The 20,644-nt window shown below is 38.4% G+C and overlaps 1 protein-coding gene across 1 annotated transcript in view; it reads left to right on the top strand.

Annotated features, from left to right (window-relative positions):
* LOC122791530 (extracellular calcium-sensing receptor-like) overlaps nucleotides 1–6,847 on the top strand; it is a 178,505-nt gene extending 171,658 nt beyond the window's left edge. Inside the window, exon 5 of the mRNA XM_044059271.1 lies at nucleotides 5,937–6,847. Within this exon, the coding sequence (XP_043915206.1) occupies nucleotides 5,937–6,847 (911 nt within the window). The remainder of the gene's footprint in view (nucleotides 1–5,936) is intronic.
* The last annotated feature ends 13,797 nt before the right edge of the window (nucleotides 6,848–20,644 follow it).

The raw sequence follows: 20,644 nt of genomic DNA, 5'->3' as shown, positions 1-20,644 counted from the left end.
TGAGTGTCAAAGAAGGTAATAGAGTGGCACTGAACAGAGAGAGAGAAAGAGACAGAGAGAGAGAGAGAGAGATAGCAGCAGTTGATACAACACCCTGACCCCATGTAGAAAATTAGGAAAAGGAGATTGATGAGGAGCACAATTTCCCATGGATGACAGTGGATACTGTTTTTTTTCCATTACTTGTGCAATGATAGTAACTGTGCCCTGTTCTCTGAAGTTTGTGACTTGGGCTGTCTATTTCTGATGCACAGTTTAGACAGTCTAGGCATGGATAGTGTTGGCCTGGTTATAAGTTTGCATGTTCTGCCTATGTTTTAATGAGGCCAATAATTATAAGTAAGCCACTCCCTCTTAGGCAGGCATACTGGGCCTGCCATTGTTTGGCATAATTTTCCCTTGGTGCTACTCCTCCATTGTCTCCTCATTGTCCTCATCCTCAACTGCCTGGTGTGGAGGAACTTGATCCTCAATGTCATGTTCCATAATACAGCACAGACAGCATATATCTTAGTACATGTGCTGGGGTCATACTGCAGGGCACCATCAGATGCATACAGTCAGCAAAAGGGAGTCTTCACAAGGCTGAACACATGCTTGATGATGATCGGTTTTGTGACAGGGCATTGTTGTAACCACTGTCTGCTATGGTCTGTGGATTACTGAAGGCTGACATCAATGATAGCTGCAGGGAATATCCATGAATGCCAATAAAATGTCCTTGGGGAAATTGCTCAGCAGCAATCATTGACATAGATTGTATGTTTGCCATATGTGGGAGTTATGGGAATTGCCTGAGTGCCATGCAAACATATTTTAGATTATACCTTGTGCATTCCAGGGCATCTGACAGTTAATGGAGTGGAAGCCTTTATGATTAAAACGGCTTCTTCTCAGCTCATACAGTAGGGCCCTTTATTTCAATCTAGGTGCAGTTTATGACTCTCAGTACATCAGAGAAATGGGCTGTATTGTAAAAAAGCATACAAGGTACTAACACTGGCATCATATGAGGAAGTCACATATACTGTTGTCAAATGCATGGCATAGAGGAAATGGTATGGTATCCTTGAAGCAGATACCTAAGATATCCCTATTGGGTCCCTCTTTGTTCTCTGAAAACACCTTGTCACTAGTATTCTCAAAGCTAAACATACTTTGCTATCTACGGGGATAGGAACTCCATGAACTACTGCAAATGAGGACAGTACATCTCGACTAGCTCCTGTATGGTGAATCTATATATCCATGTAGTAGTAATCCACAATGTGAGTGTTGTGAAGGTCACACAACACATAACATCATGACAACCAGATGCAGGGTGAAGATCTTGCATATACAGGTTTTTAATCCTGTAGCTACCCTATAGATCATCTTGAGATTTGGTTTCTACAACTTCAGGATTTTACTGTAGTCAATTGCTTTGAAGCTATCATATGCAGTCACAAAATATATACATTTTTGAATTGTTTTAATATATTGTTTGCCCTGATTTGCATCCATAAAGTCCCTCATTTAAATCATGTCACTCATTATCATGCCATTATAACCCCATTAGCATACAAAGCAGGCTGCTGAGTTGCTCAGCCTCCCCTGCTCATGCTTAGTGTGTCTTTGTATGGTACACATCCTGCGAATAGATGCACACTGCTTACAATTACATACCATGATGTGGAGAATGATCCTGAACGTCACTGTTAGTCTTTTTCTTCCATTCTTAGCTCTCCATTGTCTTTCTTGTTATGTAAAATCTATCTGAAGTTCTATAAGTATAAAGAAACTTTATTAGAAGAGCACATACAAAATATATTGGCTGTGTAACTGACTGATTATACAGATGTTTCTTCCTCAGTTTGCATTTTTTGAAAAAGTGTTGCAAGTTAGTTTACATTCTAATGTTGTTCTTTTGCAGTTAGTCAAAGTCCCCAGAGCTGACTGAAAGAGAAAGTAAATGCACGTTTTGCATAAGAATAGTTGTGGCAATACAATTTCATGAACTGTTTTTCTGTTTCACTGATAAATTTCCTTCTTATATCTCTAAAACAAGAAAGAGAATAGCAGTTATTCAGTGAATTAAATGCATAATCACAGTACCAAATATTGTTTAACATTTTGTACATACTTACCAATAGAAGGAGATACAGTTTCTATGTTTATCAGGTAAAACATAAGACAACATCAAAAAAAAAATTATATACATTAAAAAGAGAAAAACACCTTATGTTGGTGTCATATGCAACAACAGACAAACTAAACCAGGCTGTCAGAAGACAGTATGACAACTGCTTTCACTATGAGTTGTCAAGTTACAAGTCACAGAGGAACAAACTCCTGTGCACAAATGGCTGGAGAATAAAATAAAAATAAAGAAATGATCCATGTATCCTTCATGTTACGGGCAGAAAAAATCTCACATTCCTAAACTGAGAATGCAGTTACATAGACATGAAGAAGGGAGAAAACTTCCCATTCAAAAAAAAAAAAGAAAGAAAGAAAGAATAAAGAATGTGGTTCCATACTGATTTGTAAGCCAATAAGCAGTAGATAAATCATTTAGCTTTATCTTGTATTACAAAAAAAAAAAAAACTTTTAATAAAAGAAACTTACTTCACAGAGATGAGGAAAATGTGTTCAAACATAGCTCAAGAGATGTGCCCAATACTTTTGTTACACTAATTCAGAAGTGGCAACCAGTCAGTGCTGATATTAATGGCTTGACGCTGTGGTTTGCATATGTAGGTCTGTATGCCTGAATGCTGTGTACAGGCTGTATGTACAGTGTTAAATGGTACAAAAACAACAGTGAGAGTTATACAAGATTCAGGAGAGAGATAATTTCTGGGATCCAATGAAGTAACAAGGATATATAGTTTTAAAAGGGGGGGGGGGGTGACAAGCATACAAACAATAAGCTCTATAAAGCATGGATTTAAGGTACAAAGAAATGAAAGGAAGAAACAAGTCACAGGGAATCCAGATTTTAATATGTATTGTAAAAGGTAAATTGCTGCATAGGTAACTTACCGGGCACTGGTACAGAAGATAGGTAAAACCTGCAATAAAGGATCTATGATGTAATGAAAACAGGTAACTATTTATGCAGATGGATCGCTGATACAGTGATGAAGAGTAATACAAAATGGTGTGTGATGAAGACACAAAGAAGCTCATTGCATGGGATACTGAATTTTAGGGCACTGAAGGATACTGGGTGTATGAGAAGTGAAATCTGGAATAAAGCATAAACTTTATAAATGTTTCATAGTTGCTAAAATGCACCAAAACATGCAATTACTGCACAGATGAAATGTTAGGAAATGAATTGTCATGTGATTGGAGGTTATACTTGTTTCATCATATTCCCACCATCGGGCTATCCCCAGGAAAATAATACCAAATGTGATTCATCTGGCTTATCGCTTGAAAAGGCGGGCATATTAAAAGTTGAAAAGTATGATGAAAGGAAAAACTTCAGTGCGAGGGCAGAGACATTCAAATCAACATTGAGGGATTGGACATGATGCAAGTATAACAGGGCATAAATAGTGTTTCTGGAAAGTATAACAATAGAAGTAGGGTTCTTGAAAGAGGAAAACAAGGGCAAACAGATAATTCAATGAAGAGGGAAATTGACTCAGATTACCTCAATTTTTATTATAAGACTTTATCAGAAACATGTTACAAAACATGAAACCCAAGCATGAAAATTTAGAAGAAATATTAGGAAAAATAAGTAAAGTATATGTTAAATAAAATGTATTTTAAAATATTGATAAAGCAAAGACCGTAAGACAATAAGTAAAAACATAATAAACATAGCAAGAAGATAGAAACTGAAATTAGAAGTACATACAGAGATTAAACAGATAATTAGAAATATTTTAGATTCTAAGATGGTGATTTGTACTGTGAAATGAAGTAGTGAGTGCTATCTCTTCATGGAATATACTATGATAAATTATAAATGTATTTAAGTGATACATGTAAAGGGCAATAAAATTGTTAAGAAAACCCATTAGCCTGCATTGGATTCTGGAACTCTGTTGGTCTGTTATGATCCTGCCTTAAGGGCATACTGGAAAAACAGTAATTCCTATTAATACTGGTTCTTGAGAGAAGTGTATGGGTCAAAGATAAAATGGTTCTATCCCTTCAGAAAGATGTAGGAGCTTGTACCAATGGTGTAGAAGAATAAAGCTCAGACTATGGCCTAGTCAAACTGAGCTTGAATATTGGATTGGGCACTTGAAGATGAGGGCAGTGAAGATACTTCTGCCTGTTCTGGGGTGTACATGCTCACTGGCTAGTTTCCCTAGAGGAAACCATGGAAACAGTCACATGGTATCTCTTGTGACTAGGAATAGCATTCTTGCTGATATCATATCTATCTGGAGATATGAGTAGCAGAGCAATGCTGACATCCATTGCATAGTCCAGCAATGGGCCATAGCTGAGCAGGTGCACAGAGAATAGGGGAGAAAAATGGAAAGAAATCTCAAACTACCATTGGTGGCTGCATACATGATGCCCACTTTCAGCTGACCCTCAGAGACAGGAGAACAAATGGGTGGATTTGTAAAGAGAGATTGATGATCAGCAGGCAGCAAAAGCAAAGAGATGCAAAAAAATAAAGGCAGGTCATAAGATGACTTTGGGGCAGGAGACAAAACAATTTCATATTATGGATTACTGTACATGCATGGAAACATGGCAGGATGTGCTCCGAGAAATAATTGTGTAATTACTGAGTAGAATATGCGGATGGTAAGGGAAATGAAAACATACTCATATTTCAAGGAGATTAATATGGATGGCAAAATTATATTAAAAATAGTTCAGTTTAGATATATAAGAATTTCTTAAAAATTCAGTTAACTCATCAGATAATAGACAAGACCTGTGGATAAGTTCTTAGCTGTTTGAGAGCTATAGCCTCTCCTAACACTCAGTGGGTGAAAGGCAAAAAAGCTATTTCTGGATATGATGTCAGCCTGTTGTAGGATGCATACACTCACTCACACATGACACACACATACCATCAGACTACATGGATGACTGCAAATCCAGCTAGGACAAGTCTTTAACATTTAGGAAGAAATCAGCCTGGTAAAAAGCTATGTACACACAGAAAGGCCATAGAAATGCTACATAAAAGGATCCCAGACTGGAACTGACTGCTGAACCAGAGGCCACAGTTTTTTAACCACTGCACCAGTGTTTTGCACTAAAAGAAATTTATGCACAGTAGTAATTTTCTGATCACTATTTTGATAGTGATGGTAGAAGTGAGGCCTATAGTTCCTCACTTAGTTATTAGGCCAGCTTTAATAAAACTAGGTGAGCTTTACCAGGTTAAGAAAATCACTTAATATGTATTCAGATGTGGATATAGTATTATAAACTGAAGGTAGAATGACACAAGGAAATTAAATAAATTAGCTGGTAATACATATAGAGGAGTAAAATAAATTATGTAAAAGTATACAGTTTGCCAGAATGAATTCTATTTAACAACTGATAAATTCATTCCTTCTTCTTAGTCTTAAAACTAAGTACAGTGGCAAACTTTAAACAAGAAAACAGGAAAAGTAATTTTCTATTAGTCAAATATTTAGATGAATAAAAAAATGCTGGCAATGCAAAGCACTGTAACTACAGAAAAAAATGCTTCACTTTATTCTTTTAGCTGTAACGTAAATCTAGATTTATAGGACAGCATATCAGTTGTTACAATAAAAATTAGGATTGACTATGCTATTTAATCATTGTATGGGATGTTTTTATATATCTGACTTTCATTCTAGTACTGGCAACACATGAGTATGCATATATTATATAAATATGTGGCTATATGATAATTATCAGCCTTATTACTATCTAAATGAATTAAACAGCTGTGTCTTTCAGCATAGGCTTGTTTTTCTTTTTTTACCAGATGCCACTGAATGCATCAAATGTCCAGAAGATCAGTGGGCCAGCAACAATCACTTACACTGCATTGCAAAAGGCATTGAATTTTTATCCTTTGAAGAACCTCTTGGAATAACTTTATCAACCATTTCAATATCCTTTGGTTTTATCACTGTGGTCATATTCTGCATCTTCATTAAGAATCGTGACACTCCAATCGTGAAAGCAAACAATTGTGAAATGAGCTTTCTTCTTCTGCTGGCGCTGATGTTGTGTTTCCTCTGCTCCTTGGTATTTATTGGTAAACCGCTGAGGTTTAACTGTATGTTCCGACAACCTGCATTTGGGATAACATTTTCCCTATGTGTATCTGTTATATTAGCAAAAACAACCACTGTGGTTATTGCTTTTAGTGCCTCAAAACCCAGCAGTAAGTTACAAAAATGGGTTGGGTACAAGACACCCGTTTTTATAGTTATTGTCTGCACTATTGTACAAGTGCTTATATGTACGTGCTGGGCATCTTTATGTCCCTCTTTTCCACAAATGGATATGGCATCTCAAGAAACCAACATAATAAATGAATGTAATGAAGGTTCTATAATTGCTTTTTGCATTGTACTGGGATACCTCGGTATTCTGGCAACAGTGAGTTTTATAGTAGCCTTTTTTGCAAGGAAGCTACCTGACAGCTTTAATGAAGCCAAATTCATCACTTTTAGCATGCTTGTATTCTGCAGCGTTTGGCTGTCTTTCATCCCAGCCTACCTAAGCACTAAAGGAAAGTATACGGTTGCTGTAGAAATATTTGCCATAGTAGCATCTAGTATGGGACTGCTTGGCTGCATATTTTTTCCCAAGTGCTATGTTATTGTGTTAAAACCTGAGCTGAACACAAGGGAGTATTTAATAGGAAAGAGAGCTGTGACACATTAAAGACATTTTCAAAAAGAAAATCATACTTTTGATAACAGTTTTCGGGGCACACTTTGAGAAACACAAAATAAAAGATATAGTAATATGCACTGATGATATTATTTTTACGTTTGTAGAAATTAAAGAAAATAAATTAGATTTTTGTTCTGAAAATTGTTATAAAATATATGCTCAGTTAAAAAGAATTTTAAAAGGCAATGTGCATGATGAAACCACTAAGTAACCTAAAGTCATACTTTGAAGGATATCTTGTGTTTTGTGGTATGCAAATATGTTTTAATTACTTCAAATATACAGTATCTTGTAACTAACTTGGTATACTCAATAAGAATATTATTCTTTTTTATTGCTTTAAGTTGCTACAGTCTTTTGATCCCATAAGTACTTATTGAACAAAGTACAGTATATTATAATGTGTTTCTGCATTCTACATTTGTTTATTAATACACATCTTAAGATAAGTCATTCTCAGATGTTAGTGCAACTGTTGTTTCTTCCATGACTTTTTTTCTGCCACTTTTTAGCTGTTACTCAGAGGGATACACATCAGAACAGTTTTATATAACCACTTACCAAGATACTTACTGTTATAGAAGGAACTGCTTTATACATTTTATCAAAAACATAAGAATAATGAAAGCAGACAAAGCAAGGGTGTAGTACTTATGGACATGACAAATTATTTATATAGTTTATAACTGCAGGGATTCTTGTAAGATGCAAGAAAATTACAAAGACATTGTTTGATTTGAAATCAACAAAACTTGCAGTTAACCAGATGGTGATTTCCTAAAGCTGGAGTAAGCAAATCATATTTGTATGGATTTGTATGATTTTCATTATACTGAATAGGCCTGAATATTAGTAGTTTGTACTCAAAAGATTCATAGCTTGGCAATTATTCTACCATCCAGGCCTATTATTCCACAGCTGGTTCAAAGATAGGCCCCCAGATTTAATAAAATCCATTTAGGCATAGTGTAAAGCCTACACGGTAGGTACCATGGCCGTGTACTCAGTAGCCCTTCAGTAGCACTCCATGCATATGAATGAAGACACATTACTGATGGAGAGCCATGTAACATGGTTATTGAATCAGTGTAGGGAGTGTGTTACTATGTCTGGAGATGAGTAACACACCCCCTGCACTGTGAAAGTGCAGTATATCAATGTATGCATATGTATTAAATAATTTTTTTTATGTTTGCACGGCACTGCACAGTGCACAGCAATTGATATGTGCCAGACATCTAAAAATAGAAATCAGATACATTTAATTATGAATGCAAAGGTCAAGTTTAAGTATAGCTGAGTGGGTTTGCGTGGCACTGTGCAGTGCTCAACGGTGCTTAAATGTAGTACAGAGGTATATGTAAAAGTATAGCAGAATTCTACATGTCCATGTAGCCAAACGATTAGAGTGATGGCCTTATGTGCAGTAGGTCCAGGAATTGAATTCACAGACAGATTATTAAGCATTTATTTTCCAAATACAAATTATGCCAATTATTTTTAAATCCTGCTTTACTGCTCTCAGCTAAGCTCTGCTAAGCACAGCTAAGCCTTGCCAAGCACTGCTTAAACAAGGAACATTTAAACACCACTTACCTAGTTTGCGCACTTGCACACTGGTCAGCATTTGCTAGTCTAAGCACTGCTCAGCTAAGCTAGTTTGTGCACTGCTAAGCATTGGTAAATGTTGGCAGTTTAAGCACTGTAGAGCTCAGCTAAGCTGGTTTGCATGGTGCCAAGTTATGTACCGCATTTTTAAAAATGGCCCAGTGGTGTGCAAGTGTGGGAAAACAGGCTTATTTAAGTGCAACAGGCAGGGATATAGCATAACCTGTTGGAGTTTGAACTATGCAGGAACTATGGCAGGTGTTGGAGAGAGTGCATACTTCTGTGCACAGCAGTGGGGAATTCTGAAGTCCAGGATTATGGTTGGACTCCTAGTGAAATAACATGATGTCCAGCAGCTGCAGGGCTAGTACCAGGGATTGGAGTATAAGTCAGAGGCCTGGGACCTGCTGGCACACAATCTCACCAGTGCAACAGGTATCCCCCACACAGGTGAACAGGTCCACCACCATTTCCATGATCTGAAGCGGCAGAACAGGGGACTTCTGGACACCTGGGTCCACACTACTTGTTACTGGAATGCCCCACAAATTTATATGCACTGTTAGCATTGTTTTACCATTACCTAATCTGAATGTGTGATAGACAGGTACTCATAATGGTGTGCTCCTCTCCCAACAGCTGCAGAGGAAAAAGCTCGCAACCTAGAGGCCCATGCAGTGTGCCTGGCCAGGTTGTGACATGAGTGTGGTGAGTACAGATTAATTTGTTGCCAGTAAGTACATACTGTACAGATTTGTGTAATGCAATGAATGTGGACATAGGGCTGTACTGCAATAGCTGTCTACTGCAAAGTATAGTGCAATGAAGACAAAAGCATTAAACCTGGCAATGTTAATGAAATAAAGATTCTACTGCAATAATTGTGCAACACCTACATTATCCCAAATGTTGTTTAATAAAGACTAGAAAATGTGACAATAACTGCATGAAGATACCACTAATAAAGCTGTGTTGTGCAATATGTGTGTAGGTAGGGCTGTTGTTCATGAAATTGAGTATGACATCTGCTCTGAACTAACAACACAAAGAATACCACTAACTGACTCATGGTTAGCTAAGAACGCGTTATGCTAAACTGTAGCTTTAGAGCTGTACTATAAGATATATGCATTATGAAATTTTCTGCACTAACATCTGAAGCAATACCAGGAACACACAAGGTTTATTGTGTATATCAGGATTGTCCTGTGTTAACCATTGCATTTCAACTATATGCATTCCTGCTCCAAGGTACAGTGTTGTAGGCAGGTATGATACTGTAATAGCTGTAGACTGCAAATATACTATCTGCAACTGTATATGGATCAGGTAGCCAATCCAATACTCCAATATGGTTTGTACACTTCACAGATATTTCCACCCACGAGGAGTTTATTGTGTACACCTGCATTCTGTATATTAATGGGCAGTTTACCTAGTATCTCTGTCATGCATGAATCTCATGCATGTGTGTTCAACAGTCACTGCAGTCTTGTATAAAACTGTACTGCAATTACAAGGTCATATTTTCTTTCCAGGTGAGCTCTAGGCAAATATCAGGCAGTTGCAGTGGCTCAGTAGCTCAGATTGTTAAATGCTGTGTCTGACGTACATTTGTCACACACAGACCAGTGTTCGGATCCAGTGACAACTAATAATAAATATTACTGAATCAGTTATGAATTGTTAACATATTTTCTCCCCACAGGAATTACAGGTAAATGGGTGCAATAGTCCTTACTATGTGTTAATAGTTTGTGTGTTTAGAAGTAACAGACTGCTAACAACAATGATCAGGAATGTGATAAGGCATCAGAAAATAAAGGCAACAAGTACAATACTAATAAAAGATATTACAATAAATAAAATGTGTAATCTTGGTATGCCTGTGTGCCTGGTGTGTCTGTGTATGTTTGCTGACAGTCTAACCCCATGCCTGCCAAGGACGGCATGATAATTGTTCACTCTATGTACTGTACACAATACATATCTCTCAAGTGTCACTCTGTCATGGACTGTAATCACAGTCACCTAATCCCTCTGTCATAGATCTATCATCGACATGATTATGTCAATGGCACAATCACACTATATCAGTCCACAATACACCTTGATAGTCATATAGGTCCAAAACTGAATAGAAAAGTAAAACCAGGACACACTTCACATGAACTTATGTTGAATCACTACAAAATGATTTATTGATGCTTCCTAGTACCTTGGCCAATGTGCCTTCAAATGGGAATAAAGTTCAACATCAATACCACATTTTAAATACATTTACAAAAGCACTTAATTGTGAATTAATGACCTAATTAACCAATTTCATTTGTTCTAAAAGAAGAAATTAAAGTGACAGTGCTACAATTCAACCAAAGGCGCTTGTAAAAGTATATATGAATAGGAATGCAGGTACAATATTCAGTATCTAAATACTACATATACATATATAATAACATTAAAAATCAGACAACTGACCTAATAAACCAATTTCATTCATTCTATACAAGCAATTCAAAACAATAGCACTACAATTTCATTCAAAATACATATGAAATATAAATCAAGATGCAAATACAAAATTCAGTCTAACAATTAAATATACACATATAATGGCCTACATAATCTACCAACTATGTACTGTATATATAATATATAATAAATATCACAAGGTACCTTGTTATAAACTGCTCATATACAAACAAATAATTTCAATACATATTAATATTGAATTCCTGATTCAAACCCCTAGGATGAAGTGTATTGAAATTAATAATAAATTTAGCTTCCAATTTATTAAGTATATTCGAAAAATCCTCACCTTGTGTGTAGAAAGGTTTTGCTAAAATGCCAAAAAATAAACTGGCATTTAAATGGGGATAGGCTGTTTTTTGTTTCAAGATTCTCTCCCATAACTGCGATACTCAAGTAACTAGTGGAAAGGTTTTGGCCCATTGTTAGTGAGGATGACAATATTGGGCATTTGTTTCCAGACAGAGTGATTTTCTCCTACAGCAGGCTCCTTAATTTAAAGGAGTTGCTGAATTTAAGGAAACCTGTGATGCAAGCTGGCTGGAAGGGAAGCTCTGCAAGTGGCAGATGTAAGGTATGTAGTAGGTTAAAAAATCTAAATGGTAACATGATAAATAATGTTAAATACACAGTGAGGGGTCATTTTACCTGTAGGTCATGTGGGGTGGTATATATTCTTGGTTGTGGTTGTATGCCAATCAGATAGTATGTAGGACAGACTAGGAGGATGGTTAAAAATTAAATTTTGGAACATCTAGGAGATATCAGAAACTGTAGGCTAGAGAGTCCTGTTGCTTACCACTTCTACATGGCCCATGGGGGTTCAGCAGCCAGTTTATTTTTTGGCATTTTAGCAAAACCTTTCTACACACAAGGTGAGGATTTTTCAAATATACGTAATAAATTGGAAGCCAAATTTATTATTAATTTCAATACACTTCATCCTAGGGGTTTGAATCAGAAACTCAATATTAATATGTATTGAAAGTATTTGTTTGTATATGACCAGTTTATAGCAAGGTACCTTGTGATATTTATTATATATTATATATACAGTACATAGTTGGTAGATTCTTTAGGCCATTATACATGTATAAAAACACCAAAATAGTACAACGACCATATGATCTGATGAAGCTCATTTAGTGAAAGCGCTTACCCTGTGCACTTGTATCGAATAAAGTACATGTTTTTATACCATTTGGGATATCTTGGTTGCTTCGTTGTACTATTTTGGCATTTTTATTGTGACTGTGGTTGCTTACAATGAAGCATTTATTTTGTGTGTGTCCTGCTACATCTCTTCTTAACATTATACATGTAAATTTAATTGTTAGACTCTGAATTTTGTATTTGCATCTTGAACTAGCCTGAACTGTTTTTTTACTGATTACTGCATTTATTTTAAAATCTGCACTTAAAGTTACATTTAGTCAAATTTAATCGAAAGTTTGCTTGTTTGTTTGTTTAATTTAACTGTGGAGGCTGCCCACTAAAGTGTGCTAGCCTGTGTAACTAATTTATCACTGTCTCTGCATTTTCTGTGTGTTTCTACAAAAAAAAAACAAAAAAAATCCTTGTTTTCCCGCCTTTCTCGACTAGTTTAGACCAGTATACAGGCATTGCTGTATTCTGGGCTGTGGTGTAGTTCCTGTGTTGTCCATTACCTTACTTGGATAGAAGGAAGTTTCTTTGCTCACCAGTGGGAGTGGGGAGCCTTGAGCAGCCTACCTGTCCTTGGGGGAAGTGACCTCAGCACAAGAAGCTGTAGTAATTGGTTGTTTGGGACCATTCCTAGCTCTTTTGTAGTTCACTGCTTAAAATCCGCCTCTGGGCATTTTTTTCTGGCTATACTGCTCAGACAAGCTCCACGTGGGTTTACAGAGTGGTCCTAGCAGCAAGGAACTCGAAAAAGCGACTACCTTCTGGATTTAAGTATCTTTGCTTTTTTTCACTGGAAATAGCTTCTGTTGCTTACTTTGAACTAGCCTGAACTGTTTTTTTTACTGATTACTGCATTTATTTTAAAATCTGCACTTAAAGTTACATTTAGTCGAATTTAATCGAAAGTTTGCTTGTTTGTTTGTTTAATTTAACTGTGGAGGCTGCCCACTAAAGTGTGCTAGCCTGTGTAACTAATTTATCACCGTCTCTGCATTTTCTGTATGTTTCTACAAAAAAAAAAACAAAAAAATAATCCTTGTTTTCCCGCCTTTCTCGACTAGTTTAGACCAGTATACAGGCATTGCTGTATTCTGGGTTGTGGTGTAGTTCCTGTGTTGTCCATTACCTTACTTGGATAGAAGGAAGTTTCTTTGCTCACCAGTGGGAGTGGGGAGCCTTGAGCAGCCTACCTGTCCTTGGGGGAAGTGACCTCAGCACAAGAAGCTGTAGTAATTGGTTGTTTGGGACCATTCCTAGCTCTTTTGTAGTTCACTGCTTAAAATCCGCATTTGCACGGCTTTGCACGGTTGTGCACATAGTGCAGCGCCGGTTAAACAAGGTTAAACTTGGTTAAACAAGGTGAAACTTTTTCCACCAAGTCTGCTGTTCAATTTTTCCCTTAGAACTGTTCTACTTGCAATCTAAACAGCCTATACTCTATCTGAAAAGCTCAGCACTTGCTCCTAAAGCATTTTTTACACAGGTAAAGCACTCTTAAACAAAAGAAAGTACTTCATTCACCTAAATTCTGTTGAGTACCCATTTCCCTATAGGTCCTTTCTGACTCAGTTACACAGCAATCTTTTTCACTATTTCTAGCATGTCGAAGGGTCAGTTGCTGGCATCCTCTCCTGTTCAGCTGGTGAATCTGGGAATCTTGAGGCAATGTTACAATTGCCTCATGTACACAGACAACCCTCTCCTCCTCCCAACAAATACAAATATATGCGAGAGATGCAACTATATAGCCAAACTGGAGGCTGAGCTCTCTCAATTCAGTACTGGCAAGACCAGTCAGGAGGAGAAGGTAATCACGCACACCACAAACCCAGTCTCACATAGAACTATCACAACTGCAAACCAAATACATAAACACACAAAAATATACTCGGGGGCACTGATTAAAAATCTACCAAAACAACAGAGGCCTCCAAAGCAGACACCCAAGCAACCACCACCTCAAGACATAGCACATGCAACACATAGTTCACAAAGTCAGTGTGCTAAACAGTCACAGCCCTTAAGGCCAAACAACATGCCAGACACACTTGTAATAGGTGACTCCATAGTCAGACACACTGACGTCCCGCTCACCAGACTGAACAAGGAAAAGGTCACAGTAAGCTGCCTGTCGGGAGCTAGAATCCGCCACATAACACAAGCACTCAGGTCACTCCACAGCAAGTACAAATATGACTCAGTCATTGTACATGCCGGTGTGAACGACCTGAGACGATACCTCCCTGGACTACATGAAAAGAGACATAGAGGAGCTCTCTGATTATGTAGCCCAGGCGGTATGACCCTGACCCTGAGCAGCATCTTACCTTCACCAAGAATGATGCCACAGTACAAAGACAAAATGATCAGTTTTAACAATTGGCTTAATTACTGGTGTCATTCTAAGGGGATCCAATGTCTGTCTGCTTGGGATGACATGCTTGACAAGCCACGCTGCTTCGCAAGGGATGGCTTGCACCTGTCACCCTGGGCTTCCGGATATTGGCCAAGGCTCTTGCCACCCCCATAGTGCCTTTTTTAGGCAAGGCTCAAATGACAAACCTACCGCCCTAGAAAACACAAGTGGAAAAAAACTAAGGGTAATGCTGCTCAATGCCAGAAGTCTAAACCTCAAGATGCACGCCCTCGAAGCCCTCCTCAGTATGGAGAACATCGATGTCTGTGCAGTGACTGAAACCTGGTTCAAGGCTCCTGAGAGTACCCCAGCACTATCAGGTTTAACCTCATATCATGCTTTCCGGCCCCAAAACTTGGACTGAACCACAAAAGGAGGGGGAGTATCCATTTTCATCAAAGATACCCACACCTCCAGGTTAGTGGAAACGCACGAAGCATCGGAGACTATCCAGGTGCAACTAACCATAGGCAAAACTGCCTTACAGTTTGTAGCATGCTACAGACCACCCTCTCAAACTCAGGAACCCCACACAGCCTTCCTGAAGACACTGGAGAGTATGAATGTCTCTCCAAATACCATCATTTTGGGAGACTTCAACTACCCAAACATAGACTGGGAACATTACTCAAGCCCCAACACCCTAGCCCAAAGGTTCATAGAATTCATAAACTCAAATGCAATGGAACAACTAGTCACCATTCCCACAAGAGGAGACAATATACTAGACCTGATCATCACAAACATGGTGACAAAATGCTCCACACCGGAAGTATATCCCTCTTTGGTAAGATCATACCATAAATTAATCTCACTGGAAATCCACATCCTGCCCCCACCCCCTGCACAAAAGACCACAGTGAAGAACTTCTCAAAAGCAAACTTCACACTTCTTAAGACTGAAGTGGTATCTTTCAAGGCCCCTGGGCCAGTGGAAACCACAACCCACACTGCTGAATCCTTTGCAAATGCCTTCTATGGGCACCTTCAAGAATGCATGGATCATGCAATCCCAAATAAAACCAAGACCCATTCCCCCAAAGGCAGGCGCCCGGTCTGGTGGACCCCAGCCATAAACAAACTTTACAACAGGAGGAGGAAGCTACTACATGACAGAACAAAATCCCTAAAAGGGAAGGCATCTCTGATCAGTACTAGCAAAAAACTACAATCACTCATAAAATCATCCAAGGCCAACTTTGAGCGAAAAATCACAAAAGACACAAAAGACAATCACAAGGCCTTCTTTAGCTATGTTAGAAACTTGGGTGGAAACTCCCAGATATGCTCAGAGTTAGTCCAAAATGACACAAAATACACTGAACCCACTGACATTGCCAACATTCTGGCAGACAGGTTCAGTGCAAATTTCTCCTCCCCCCCCCAAAAGGAAAAATAACTATCCCAGCAGAGTGTAGCCTCCCTAACATCTCAGATGCCCAGGTGAGAGCCGCCCTCTCTAAAGCTAAAAATACAGCATCAATGGGACCGGATGGTGTCCCGGGCTGTGTGCTACATGAACTCCAAGAGGAACTAAACCCACACATAAGGCTGCTGTTTAATCTTAGCCTTACTACAGGATACGTACCCAAAGAGTGGCGTATGGCAACAGTGGTCCCACTTCACAAGGGCGGTGCTTCTACGGACCCTGGAAATTACCGCCCCATAAGCTTGACGAGCCTGGTCTGCAAAGCTATGGAGAGGATCATTATGGAACTCATAAACAAAGACATTGGGGACCTACAGACATTGGATCCTACCCAATTTGGCTTTGTCAAGGGCAGATCCTGCCTTTTGAACTTGGTCGACTTTTTTGAAACAGTCACTAAGGCCATTGATGAGGGTAAGGCAGATCACACAGCCTACCTTGACCTTGCAAAAGCCTTTGACACAATACCCCACTCGGGCATCATAGACAAACTCACCAGCTTAAATGTAAACCCATATGTCACAAGATGGGTTGCAAACTGGCTCAAGGACAGAACCCACAGGGTCAGAGTTGCTGGAGCTATGTCAGACTCTAAGCCAGTCACAAGCGGTGTCCCACAGGGCTCAGTCCTGGGACCCCTCTTGTTCGGCATTTATTTTTCTGAGGTACAGGCAAGCATAGGAGGATTGTGGCTGACAAAGTTCGCAGATGACTGCAAACTGGGCGCCATAATTGATACTCCAGCGGACACAAACATCCTTCAGAGAGGCCTCATAGAAACGGATAATTGGTGCCAGAGCCATGGCCTTAAGCTGAACGCCAAAAAATGTATAGTCATACCCTTTGGTAAAAACAAGGTACCGACAAATTACCACATAGGTGGTAATCCATTAATCGGAAGAGGTAATCAGGGACCTAGGGACCCAGGTTGACAGTAACCTCTCATTTGACACTCACATTGCCAAAGTGGTTAGGAAGACCTTCTATATTGCCCACCTTATCATGAAGGGTTTCACATCTAGATCAAGAGAGGTCATTGTGCCCCTGTACTCTTCTCTTATCAGGCCAATGATTGAGTACACTGCCCCATTTGGGATGTATCTCACCCGACACCTGCAGCAGTTAGAAAGACCCCAAAAGTTCCTCACCAAGAGGATAAAGGGTCTTAAACATATGTCATATGCTGCCCGACTGAAAAAACTCCAGCTCTATTCAGTCGCATACCACCTACTCAGAGGTAATCTGTGCCTGACGTACAAGGCCATGTCCAATCCGGAATTAATGGACATGCTCCACCTCAGAAAATCCAAATCCATCAGAGCCACGAGAACAAGAGACTTAAACCTCAACACAGAAATAAATAGGATGTGCTGGAGGGACAGATTCATAACCCAGAAGCTCCCTACACTCTGGAACAGAATCCCAGTCCATGTTAGGCAGAGCCCCTCACTGACTCTATTCAAGAGAAATCTCGACGAGTGGATGGGAGATCGTAGGTTTACCCCGGGAGTCATCTCTGTGTTACTGCTAGACAGAGGCACAGTAAACTAAACCTTAAAAGGGCGTAGTATTCTCATCCTAAGGGGTGGTGAAAGCCACACACACTCTGGCTAGGCTTATAAATGCCCTAGGGCAGATAGCCTAGTACGAACCTATGAACCTATGAACCTATTTATATTTCATATGTATTTCTAATGAAATTGTAGTACTGTTGTTTTGACTTGCTTGTATAGAACAAACTAAATTGGTTTATTAGGTCAGTTGTCTGATTTTATTTTATTTATTATATATGTATATGTAGTATTTAGATACTGAATATTGTACCTGCATTCCTATTTATATATACTTTTACATGCACCTTTGGTTGAATTGTAGCACTGTCACTTTAATTTGTTCTTTTAGAACAAATGAAATTGGTTAATTAGGTCATTAATTCACAAATAAGTGCTTTTGTAAATGTATTTAAAGTGTGGTATTGATGCTGAAGTTTATTCCCGTTTGATTGGCCGAGATACTAGGAAGCATCAATAAATCATTTTGTGGTGATTCAACAGAAGTTCGTGTGAAGGGTGTCCTGATTTTACATTTCTATTCAGTTTTGGTATATCCTATTGCTTTGGTCTGCCTGGTGTTGGTTTTGTAGTCATATAGGTCCACCTGATATGTAATAGTCCTCTGTAGCTGTGTACCTGTAGGTGTTACAGCTTGGCCCATACTGTCCCGTGTGGATAGCTTGACAACATGACATTTATTGTTTTACTCATTTTTGAATTTACAAAATCTTATAATAAGATATATGGAATGTCATGTTATATATTTGAAACTTAGGAAAGAAATGTTTTACAATACTATTCAGTAACTTTAGGTTTCAATTTGGAGTTTTGATTTTACCCCCGAGGGTAAAGGGGTCACTGCATTTATTTGTGATTATAAAAATATTTTGCAGAATTGTTTTTTGCCACATTTTAACAGTTTGATTTGATTTTATGTTTAATATGGTATCTAGTTACCAAGATTTTTAGAAAATGAATTATTTTTAATGATAATAAGAATGCATTTTAGAATTTCCTTATATGGTGATTTTCCTGTTGGGAAAGGTTCACAGGAAGTCATGTGATGATTCTGGAAGTATTTAATGTGAATGAACTTCCAGCAATGTTTTTTGCCTTGAAAAAGCTCGCAAGTGGCCGAGTGAAAGCGCTTGGAAGATATTGTGGATTTTTACTTTGCCTTGTTATATTAAAGGATCTTTTTGGAGACCTAGCAGCTGTTTGATTTCTTCATCTGCTTATTTTGAAAGCCTTTGTTTACGTGCTTCCGGGTCCTGTCGTGCCAAGTGGTTTTTATTCTTGGTTAAACAGAAGAAGAAGACAATAATTTACAATATTTACAAAAAGTAACATAATTGGAACAGATATAACAGATGGGGAGCAGAGCGAGAAGGGAGAACTAGAGTATGGAAAGGAGAATAGATGGAGGAGAGGGGAGGCTTAGACAGTATAGGAGAGAGAGAGTGAAGGAAGGAAAAATGTGTGAATAATGGGAAGTAATATGAAGGCCGAATTAGTGTAGTTTATAGCCTGTGGGTGAGTTTGAGATTTTACAGTGTTTGAATAGGCTATAGTCAGTGTATGTGACAATTAGGTGAATTAGATCATGGCAGAGTATTAAGTGGAACAGTTACAAATCCATTTGGATAGAATATGAAGGCATAATTCATTTTTAAATATAGAAGGGCTTTGTTGTGAGCAGATAGTAGGAGGGAGGTTATTCCAGGCTTTGGCCATTTTCCAAGAGTATAGTAATTGTCCTACTGGTAACTTGGGTTAGTGGACTTGGAGGAAGACTTTGTTTTTGGATCATAGGGAGCTAATAGGGTTATAGAGGCTAACTACGAAGTTCAGAGAAGGGCAGTCTTGGGGCCTGTATATTAGTTTGTGTGTACCTATAAGCAGAAGGAGAAATAGATAGTGTGGGAGTTCCAGCTAATGCAGCTGTCTGAGGGCTAGACAGTGGTGGACAGAGTGGCGATTATTGGTGGCAAATTTTGCTATCTTGTTACATCTGGAATCTAGTTTTGTGAGTAGTGATGACTGTAGATTTAAAAGTAATGGGGCTTCCTAACATAGAATGCTTGGCATGATATGCACTCAGCTAAATAAACCACATTTTTAGTTCTGCAGTCTACATATAATCTAGGTGTATACTTCCTACCTGACACAGGATGTACAAAGATGCTATTTCCTTTGACATATTGACATGCCTTGCATTTCTTACATTTAAAAGTTCCCAACCTCTTCGAATGTATTATGGACCTGTTGGGAAGTATGTTCTTACATAAAATCTACTTCAGATTTTGGCTGTTAGTATAAGGAAATCTGGGGTGGGGATCTACTAGTGCTTTACGTTTATCATCAGTATGTAAAATATTCCAGTTCTTTATTTATTTATTTATTTTTGCAATATCTCAAGGTTTTGTTGTTTATATTTTTGCACTTCCTCAGATGCTTCTTTTTCCAAACAGATCAAAGTTTCTTGATCTATATAATGTTTTTGAAAAATCTGTTGTATTAATGAATGCAAATTTTTGTTTGAAGTTTCTGACAGTTTTTCCTGTGGAAGTATTTTTCTTTCCTCTAATTTCTCTCTTAATAATTTTGTATATCTTGTGTCTGGAAATTCTGGGCTTTTTACATAATAGTAACAATATGTAATTTCTTTTTTATCCTCAATAGTACACTTTATTGTCTTTATGGCTCTTCTTTGGCCAGTCAATTTTTGAGATTTTTATGGACTGCTACTTCCTTCTACAACAGAGGGGCCATCCACCTCCTGGGCCTGGCCTGGCCCCATTAAAGGAATGTTTCTGTATTTTGAGGATTCTACACTGTCATTTTTTCCAGTCCTGGCACCAGTGCACCTACCAGGATTGGGCACTTTTTTTTATCCTGGGTCTTGTGCACCCAGCTATCTTTTTTGTTGTTGGCCTACTTCTGTCCATGATATATGCTATATTATATATCAGCGTCACCTTGATGAGATTTTGTGAAAAGCAGAGTCCACCTCATGGAGGCACTCACCAAAACTTGAGGATGAATTCAATTTCAGCACTACTACTCTCCTTTGCTTGCTGACT

The sequence above is a fragment of the Protopterus annectens genome, chromosome 17.part0 (genome assembly GCF_019279795.1).
Source record: "Protopterus annectens isolate FY-2018-M chromosome 17.part0, PAN1.0, whole genome shotgun sequence".
In the NCBI taxonomy this organism is placed as follows: Eukaryota; Metazoa; Chordata; order Ceratodontiformes; family Protopteridae; genus Protopterus; species Protopterus annectens.
Note: the sequence above shows the minus strand (reverse complement) of the source record. Positions and strands in the feature narration are given on the sequence as shown.